The sequence below is a fragment of the Choloepus didactylus genome (genome assembly GCF_015220235.1).
Source record: "Choloepus didactylus isolate mChoDid1 chromosome 25 unlocalized genomic scaffold, mChoDid1.pri SUPER_25_unloc2, whole genome shotgun sequence".
Lineage (NCBI taxonomy): Eukaryota > Metazoa > Chordata > Mammalia > Pilosa > Megalonychidae > Choloepus > Choloepus didactylus.
In genome coordinates this window covers 544116-554180 of record NW_023637607.1, presented here as the reverse complement: position 1 = coordinate 554180, position 10065 = coordinate 544116, and the positions used below count along the sequence as shown (strand labels likewise).

Below are 10065 nucleotides of genomic sequence, written 5' to 3'. Positions count from 1 at the left end.
ATGCTCCTTAAGGTAAGTTAATTGCATTATTTTCATGTTACATATGAATACACAACTAAGGCACCAAACCATTTAAAGTGACTTGAATTAGATTATCATAGCAAATAATAAGAGTGTAGATTAAGCCAAACCATATTCTTTTATATGATGTTCAGTGGCTAGTAGTTCACATGTGACCTCTTAGTTGTTGTAAACAATCATAATAATAGAAGTTGCAATCCATAGTTGGGAGAAATGGCTGTGAAGCCTGTATTTAATCCTACTTGTCTTCTACTTTTTTGGGCTTTCACACGCAGAGAAGATAGGACAGTTTAGTAGCCTTCTTTGCCACAACAGAACCTCATGTGTGAGTGGCTTCCACTAGGCTCCACTAAAGGTGCTGTTTTTGTTTATTTTGCAAGGATTGTCAGCTTCCCAGTAATCTGACAAACTGGGGACAAATATGGTCAGTTGCACACCTCAACTACTCTCTTCTTTATAAAATAGAATGAGTGGCTTGTAGATTTTACTCAGCACCATCAGTACTCTTGTCTATTTTGGCCTTTCATTCAATGTGCACAACATAAATTTTTAGTGTTTAAAAAAATCCTAAGGCTCCAAGACTAAGTTTGTGACTCACTAAGAAACCACTGCTATAAAAGGCTCTTAATGAGATCTTAGCAAAGCTGAAGCAATCGCTTTTAAATTTAGAGATTTCCTATGTACTCAGGTCATTTTCATAGACTTTATTTCATCAGTCTAATTTTGCTCTCAGGAAAATCAAACTCATGTCAACTGCTTGCATCATTAAAAGTAGTTGAGCATATGTTCCTGTGGCTGATATAACACTCAAATGCCTAAAAGTTTTAAGGGACTCTTAACCATGGGCATGTGAAGAGCCCTTTTCGCCTGAGAAGAGTGGAAGTTGGTCAAACCATTTAATTTGATATCTTGCATAAAAGGTAGAGTATGTTCCCATGGTCATAGGAATAGCACTCTTCCCTTTTTTTCAAATTGAGAAGTCAAATTTAGCCACTGGGAGTTTTTTGGATTCTTGGAAAGAACAGCAGCCAACAATCCCTTTTCAAAATGAGATCCTCTGAAGTAGCAGACAGATGTTTTGTATTTAATACAATTCTCAGTAGAGATGGTGGTTTTTATTTTATAGTACTTTTATTACCATGTCTCTGCATGTTATCATGTGATCAATGTGTATATACTCAAGTAATATCCTGAGTACATGTAATTCTGGCTTGCTGTACAAGTGTGCCAGTTTGGATGTATTATGTCCCCCCAAATGCCATTATCTTTGTGTGGGCAGACATATTAGTGTTGATTAGATTGTAATTCTTTGATTGAGTCATTCCATGGGGATGTGACCCACCCAACTCTGGGTGATGACTTTGATTGGATATTTTATATGGAGATGTGGCCCCACCCATTCAGCATGGGCCTTGATTAATTTACTGGAACACTATATAAACTCAGACAGAAGGAGCAATCTTGCTATAGCCAAGCAGGACACCTTGAAGAATGCACAGAAGCTGAGAGAGTAGCTGCAGATGAGAGACAGTTGAAGGCGGCCATTGAAAGCAAACTTTTGCTCTGGAGAAGCCAAGAGAGGAAAAATACCCCAAGAGCAACTAAGAGTGACATTTTTGACGAACTGCAGCCTAGAGAGGAACATCCTGGGAGAAAGCCATTTTGAAACCACAACTCTGGAGCAGACACCAACCATGTGCTTCCCCAGCAAACAGAGGTTTTTCCGGACACCATTGGCCATCCTCCAGTGAAGGCACCAGATTGGTGATGCATTACCTTGGACACTTTATGCTCTTAAGACTGTAACTGTGTAACCAAATAAACACCCTTTGTAAAAGTCAATCCATTTCTGGTGTTTTGCATTCCAGTAGCATTAGCAAACTAGAATAATAAGCTAAGTCAGTTACTGAATAACATTTTCCAAATTTATTCCAGCAAATACTAAATAGGCCAAAAAGTTCTGATTTTTTAGCATTAAAATTTTATTCTCCAAAAAAAAAGAAAGAAAACAAAAGACAAAAAAGAATGAAAAAGATTTGTGATGAATTTCAAATATATACAAAAGTGGAAAGTATTATATTATGAACTAACATTTCCCATCATCCAACTTCAACAGTTAGCAATATATTTTCAAACGTGTTTCACTGTATCTCCCAACCCTCTACCTACTATTGGTGATTTTTGAGAGATTTATTGAGATATCACTTACATAACATAAATTTCACCCATCCAAGGTACAAAATTCAATGAGATTTAGCGACCTCCGACTTTGGAGAGAAGAGGATGGAGTGACCGGTGCGGCCAGGCCGGGCTCCACACCCATCGCCCGCGAGCACAGAGGCGCCGACCCGCGTGGCCGCTCTATCCAGGAAAGCGCGCCAGGCTCGAGAAGCCGCCAGGGACCGTGAAGGCCCCGCAGCAGCCCCCTGAACACCGGGCTCGCACCCGCGCCTGCCGCCCGCAACTCGAGCCCCAGCCGAACCTGACCATTGGCCGGACGGGACTGGATACAATGGTCCCGGGCGGCGGCTCAGGTACCATGGGCGGGCGACCTGCGGTGGGAGCGCAGCCGCGAGCAGACACTGCGCAGGCCTTCCTGGAGCTGCAGCGATTGCTGCTGTCGGTGCCTCCTCACCCCGAGCTCTCCGAGCTGGACATGCTGCTGCCGGCCACCACCTCCATGGCGACCTCACCTGCAGCCTGCAAGACGACGCCAAGGTGCCCGCAGAGCCTGGGCTGGGTACCCTGCGCTGAGACGGCCACCTGCGCCCAGTCAAGAAATGGCCCATGCGATCAAGATTATACATCGGTGCTACAGGTCAGTTTCTGAAGAATTCTTTCTCTGGAGGAAAAAGAAACCATGGCCACACTTCAACAGACTCACAGCCTTAGGCTTTCCTCTGGCAGGGGCTGGTAGAAATAGTGGTTATTGTTTTTATGTAGTAGGACGTAATTCTATGTTTATTACATCTGACATAGCAGACATCACTTCTGAGAGTTATACATGAAGGCATAGTTGGATTTTCACATTTATCTGCCCAATGGAATGAAATAAGCTGTCTTGTATAAAACATGTAGCTTTTCTACTCAGTGTGAGAAATAGTCACTGCTATATAGTGGAAGAAACTATTGGAAAAAAGAAAATGATATGTAAAAGCAAATTGTATATATATCCAAAGAATGCATACATTTTCGGTAGTGTATCTATTACAAATAGAAAAGTGGTCATCTATCCATTGATAGTCTTCCTAGTTTGTTTGTTTTTTTTAATGAAGTCATGTTTGTAATATGCCAATATTCCAATTTTGTGGAAAACAGCTCCTGCTTATAGTTGATCTATGAGGAATTTCAGTTGCTTGATGTGAGATTATTTATTCAGATTTAGCTGAATATGTGTGAAAAATTGATGAGGTACTATGAAGGTGCAGTAACTTATACAACTTGTTATTTTTTCCTCTTAGAAAATGTATTTAGGGTATGAGAAATGGTTTACTATGTAGGACTACTATATAGTAAGCCTTCCTGGAAGCTTATTAAATATCCTAGTAGGTTTCCCAGTTTGGAAGGCAACTGGGGATCCCCTGCACCCAGTGTGAGCAGGAGGCTGGTGGTCCCGGGCAGCAGGGTCTGTTGGCCTCCTCCCTGGTCCCTCTATACCCACACCACCTTCCTTCAGGACCTCAGCAGGTGAGTAGCTTCAGCTAAAGCCACCCCAGAGAGAGAGACATGTGCAGCCAGTTGGGGACCTTGCATGAACCCCCAGGGACTGATTCCCCCTTTGTCGGGTCCTGCTTACAATCTCTCTACTTAGCCATTATGAAATGGGAGAAATCCTGTCTGACCTGGGAGTGCTGGCAATGATCTATCTGCACCTTGAGGGGATCTGAGGACACAGAGTCACCATCCTGAGCTAAATTTAGGCCCGAGAAGAACTTCCCGAACCTTCAGCCCTGAGATGAACCCCATAACCAGAAAAGACCCTTCTCCATGGGTTTCTCTCTCCTGCAGGTCATCACACCCGGGGGCAGCTCCTCTGCCCAGTGCAACCAGCAGTGGTTTCAGTGTTCACCAGGAGCTTGGGGGACAGAAGAAGCCCTGAAGTAGAGATGTCTGTCAGGGAACACAGTGAACCCCCAAACTACAGGGTATGTTAGAGATACCTAAAAAGATTGATGCCCCATTTTATTTTCTCCTCACCTCAGTTTTCTTCCAGCTGTTGGCAGTGAAATGAAGTAAAAGACCATTTGAAGGCAAAATATTTAGTTGTTTCAGGGGAATATAACCATATTTTAATTTATAGCTGAGAATTCTTAAATTTTATTTGAATATAAATACGCTCCTCATAATGTAGCTAAAGCATGTCTTTTTAATAGAAAGACATATAATAGGTTTCCTGTATGTTAATGTGTAGTAAAAAGGTTTGGATATTTAATTATTTGTGAATTTGTTTACTCCCTTGTAATATATAACTTCAAAAGGAATAAAAAGTCAAAAGTGATTTTGATGCAGCCATTCACTTTTGTAAGTTATTGGCATAAGAAGTGCTAAAAACTCTCTCTTATCTTAAGGTATGAAGTAAATTTAAGGCATCATTACTTATGATTAATTGCTTCTGCATTAGCTTTTATTTTTTTAGTTGTGCATTCATCACCCTAATCTATTTTTGAACATTTGCCTTGTACCATAAAGAAGCAGAATAAGAATAAAAAATAAAAATAAAAAGAACACCCAAATCATCCCCCCATCCCACACTATTTCTCATTTAGTTTTTGTCCCCATTTATCTACTCATCCATTCATACACTAGATAAAGGGAGTGCGATCCACAAGGTTTTCACAATCACACTGTCACCCCTTGTAATCTACATTGTTTTACAATCGTCTTCAAGAGTCAAGGCTACTGGGTTAGAGTTTGGTAGTTTCAGGTATTTACTTCTAGCTATTCCAATACATTAAAACATGAAATGTGATATCTAAATACTGTGTGAGAATGTCCACCAGAGTGACCTCTCATATCAGTTTGAAATCTCTCAGTTTATTTATTGATGTCTAAACATCCATTCTTGCCTGGAATTGATTTAGTCATAGCTTTATTTCATTTCATTTTGCATCCTCCTTTTGGTCAAGAAGATGTTCTCAGTCCCACAATGCCAGGTCCAGATTCATCCCTGAGAGTCATGTCCTACATTGCCAGGGAGGTTTACACCCCTGGGAGTCAGGTCCCATGTAGGGTGGAGGGCAGCAAGATCACCCACTAAGGTGGCTTAGTTAGAGAGGGCCACATCTGAGCAACAAAGATGCACTGGGGGGAGATTCTTAGGTACAATTGTAAGCAGGTTTAGCCTCTCCTTTGCAGTAACAAGCTTCATAGGGTCAAGCCCCAAGACAGAGGGCTCAGCATGTCAAGCCGTCAGTCCCTAGTGTTTGTGAGAACATCAGCAACAATCCAGGTGTGGAAGTCCAACACCTCCACATCCTCCCCCAGCTCCTCAGGGGGCCCTGAATATATATTTTTATTCTCCACTCAAATTACTTTGGGATGTGTTGGTATTTCACTCTAACCTTTACAGACCTTCCATAGCTCACTTCCTATTCAAAGTTCCATGTAATTGGGGTGTTTGAACCAACTGACTTTAGAAGTTACATTGTTTAGAAAATATAGATCCTATAGCAAATAAACATTTCTTTCCTTGGTCTCACATGGAAATTGAAGTTTTACCACATAGTCGGTTTCAGCCTTTATCCTTTGGCCTGATTTGCCCTAGTCTTAACCAGAGCTGCTTCATTCATATCTCTAATTGAAGTCTGGGCTCTTTTTCAGTTTTTCTTTTTTTTTTTAGCCGTTTCTGTATGTGTTAGTACTGGCATTCATATCTGCCAAGCTCTAGCTCTGAGTTTCAGGTGTCACAGAGATACTCAGTGTTCCAGAGACCAATCATGTTATACATCAAGGGATCTACATCTCAGAGTTTAGAGATAGCTATTACAATTCAGGAATAGATTTGACTGCTATAAGACCTTACAACCTAAAGGACCATTACAGTAATCATTTCCCTGTTAGGCTGTGTTCTAAGATTCAATTCTGAGTTTACACATTGTAATTGTTCCATATTGATGAGGCATTATAGTGTTTGCCTTTGTTTCTGGTGTACTTTACTCAAAATGCTGTCTGCAGGATCCATTCACTTTTTCTGTCTCACAACTTCACTTCCTCTCATAGTTGCTCAATGTTCCATTGCATTGCATACACCACAGTTCACCATTCTGTTTCTCAGTCAGTGTACCCTTAGGCCACCTCCACCAACTGCAAATTATGAATGCTGCCTTAGATCTTCCAAGTATATACCCCATAATGAGGTTGCAGGACCTTATGCCCCCTACGTACTTAGCTTCTTGTGGAACCACCACAGTGACCTCCAGAAAGGCTACACCATTCTGCCTCCTCATCAACAGTAAATAGGTCCATCCCTCTCTCCATGTTTTCTCCAGCACTTTTACCCCTACTTATATATTTTCCCACAATTTTATAGAGATATATTCACATAACATGCAATTATCCACAGTGTACAAGCAGTTGTTCACAGTATCATCATGTAGTTTTGCATTTATCACCACAGTCAACACTTGAACATACTGATTACTATGAAAAAGGTTTTTTTTTGGTGAATAAAAAAGATAATAAAAAGAAAAATAAAGTGTCATACAATACAATTAGTAAGGACAGAAAACACCACCACTACCAAGATTCCCGTATCCCTCTCTCATATCCCCCCTCATACACATTTATCTTTGGTATATTGCCTTTGTTACATTTAATGGAAGTATATTACAATGTTACTGTTGACCATAGACTCCAGTTTGATTTGATTATGTTTTTTTCCCAAATACCATCCCTTTTTCAACACTTTACATGGTTGACATACATTTGTTCTCCCACATGTGAGAACATTTCTATATTTGTACATTTAGTAACATTCCCTATTAGCTTTTAATCAAAATTTCTTTAAAGTTACCTAAAATGTTAAACATTTAATTTGATAGCAAAAATTTCAGAAAAGTGACTTTATCTTGCTAATAACGCTAAAGTATTAGTTTGACCACAGTGTTTTCCGCTTTTGTTTGGGGGAAAAGACTTTTTTGAAGCACTGAACTTTACTAAATCATCCCATTAGTAGTCAAGCTTTACTTTGACACTATTACTTTTTCCTCCTTCATGTCTCATAGCAAAATATTTTAATGTATTTGTCTCATAGATTTTCATAAAATGTTATTAAATTCCTAAATATGCCAACAGCTTTTGGTAGGCTGGAAAATATAAGAGGAGACATTGCCTAGTTTCACCCAAAGGTTTTAGAAGCATGCTGTTTGATTAATGGTCCATGGTCAGGATAAGAGTATTGCTAAAATAAAATAAACCACTAATTTGAAAATTAAAGAAAAAATTCAATGAGGTTTAGTAAATTAAAAAGTTGTGTATCACCACAATACAATTCTTGGACATTTCTACCAGACCAAAAGGTATCCTCAGAATCAGTTTGAAGTTAGTTCTTGCTCCCACTCCCAGGCCCAGACAATCATTGACTTGTATTCTGTGTCTACAGAGTCACCTTTTCAAGGTATTACACATAAATTGAATCATAGAATGTGTTGTCTTTTATGCATTGTTTTTTCACTTAGTATGTTTTTGAGGTTCATCCATGTTGTATTAGGAAGGGTATTCTGTTCCTAACTATTGTAGGGTAGTGTTCTGTTTTATGAATCTACTGCATTTTGTAACCCATACACCAGTTGATTGACATTTGCATTTTTTTTCCAATTTGAATGTGACTGCTACGAATATCCCAAAACAACTCATTTCATGGACATATAGTTACCTATCTCTTGGATAGAGTGGAGTTGGCAGAGAATATGGTAAGTTTATATTTAAGTTTTTAAGAAACAAACAATTCTCCAAAGTGGCCACACCATTTTGCATTCTGACCAGACATGTATCCAGGTTTCAGTTTCTCACACCTTCATCAGCACTTGGTATATCTATCTTGATTGTAGCCATTCTATTGTGTGTGGTGATGACTCATCACAGATTTTAATTTATATTGCCATAACAATGAATGATGTTGAACATCTTTTTGTGCCTTTAATAGGCAGCCTGTATCTTCTTCAGTGAAATATTCAACTATTTTGCCTATTTTTGAAGTGTGGTTTGACACTTAAAAAGGGAGACCAAGAAGGGAGACCAAATATTATACTTCATTTACCTCTAACTTTGTTTTGGGTGCTTATCTATATATGTATTTGTTTATTTGATAAATACTAACTAGTACAATATAAATATTGTTTAATATAATAATTTATAACTTTAAAAATAAAACCTGCTTCTAAAACTTACTCTAGATCTACCAAACTAAAAACTAAACTGTCACTAAATTGGCACATTTAGGAAGGGGTAGAAGGGGACAAGCACTGAGCTGTCTTCAAACACCTTATGTACTCCTTTGCAGCTGTCAATGGTAGGATCTAGAACACAAACACAGGATCTGAACTCACTGGGAGGCACAGAGATGGATGGAGGAAGGGTTTCAGTGGGGTGGGTTGCAGGACCCAGAAGGCACCTCAGACCATGGAGAGAATATCTTGGGTTCCTGATATCCCCAGGAGCCAGGTCCAGGGAACACTCAATTCCTAGAGCCACTGTCTGTGTTGGGTGCTGTCTGTGACAAGGAATGTGAATGAATTTCCAACTGAAGGAATTTAGCCAATTTTCTAGGCTAGAAATCTTTAGGTTACTGACCCCCAAAGAGTGACTCTGATGCAGAGGAGTGGATGGGCTCTAGAACTCAGGGAAGAAAAGGCAGAGCCCCACATACCAGGGCCAGGTGAGGAGCAGCAGGTCTGTAGGAACAGGCATGGAAGTGATAGCCCTGCTGCCTCTACCCTTACCCTCAGCAGAGTCCAGTCATGACATCTTAACATTAAAAATAACAGATTCCTGGAGCTCTTCCTTTTTTTTCTCCCTCATTAACATTTTCATTCTGAAACAAAGAACAAAGCTTATCCATGCTTTTCAATTAAAAAAATAAAGCTATGCTGTGTTACCAAAAACATAAATTTTCTTACTTTAATATATTCCAACATGTAAATATAACCAAAGATACTCCTGTAAAAATATAATGTTATTTTTATTAGTTAAGATATTGCAAAATAAGGGAACATGAGTATCTTGTAATCCTACCCACTTCAGTCATCCCAAGTGAGCTCTGCATTGAGCTTTCCTTCAGGTTTTGTGTGTTTGAATTCTCCAGCAAACACCTGGATAGGACTCTACAGAGGCTCAGAGCTCCCAAGGCTTGAACAACTGGGACTCAGGCCACTTAATGTCTCACTGAGATAGGAAACAGGGCACAATAGCTTCCCTGACTGCATGGGAGGGAACCCAGAGTGCCACTCTCATTATGGGTTGAGTCAGTTCCCCATAAAGTCATGTTCTCACCCTAACCTCTGTGACTATGTATGTGGACTCATCTACAAGTAGGATCATCAAAGATCAAATTAGTGAATGTGAGGTCAACCTGAACCAGGATGGGTCTTAATCTACTATGACTGGAGTCCTTACAGAGACAGGAAGATTAGAGAAATCTGTGAGCAGGAACAGAAGGAGACAGACAAAGTCAGCTGACAAGGTATGTTGGTTTGTATAAATTATGTCCCCCAGGAAAAGCCATATTCTTTAATGCAATCTTGTGGGAGCAGACATACTAGTGTTAAGTTGGAACCTTTAGATTAGGCTGTTTCCATGGAGATATCACCTACCCAACTGGGTGATGACTTTGATTGGATAATTTTCATGGAGGTGTTACCCCACCCATTCAGGATGGGTCTGAATTAAATCACTGGAGCCATATAAATGAGCTGACAGACAGAAGGAGCAGAGAAACTGAGAGTGACATTTTGAAGAGGAGCTGCAGCTAAGAGAGGACAAAACACCCCAAGAGTCACATTTTGGAGAATGCCATTTTGAAATGCAACCTGGGAGCAAGCAGATGCC

General features: G+C 39.9%; 1 protein-coding gene across 1 annotated transcript; it reads left to right on the top strand.

Annotated features, from left to right (window-relative positions):
* On the top strand, window positions 1-4491 carry LOC119525525. Its single transcript, XM_037824308.1, has 3 exons — window positions 1-12; window positions 2279-2839; window positions 4030-4491. Exons 1-3 carry the CDS (start codon window positions 1-3, stop codon window positions 4123-4125), a joined length of 669 nt encoding a protein of 222 aa, XP_037680236.1. The 3' UTR covers window positions 4126-4491.
* The last annotated feature ends 5574 nt before the right edge of the window (window positions 4492-10065 follow it).

Excerpts from the sequence above, each read along its gene's own strand:
- LOC119525525 (XM_037824308.1), top strand. Across the intron at positions 2,840-4,029 it reads ATTATACATCGGTGCTACAG|GTCATCACACCCGGGGGCAG; the intron begins GTCAGTTTCTGA and ends TCTCTCCTGCAG.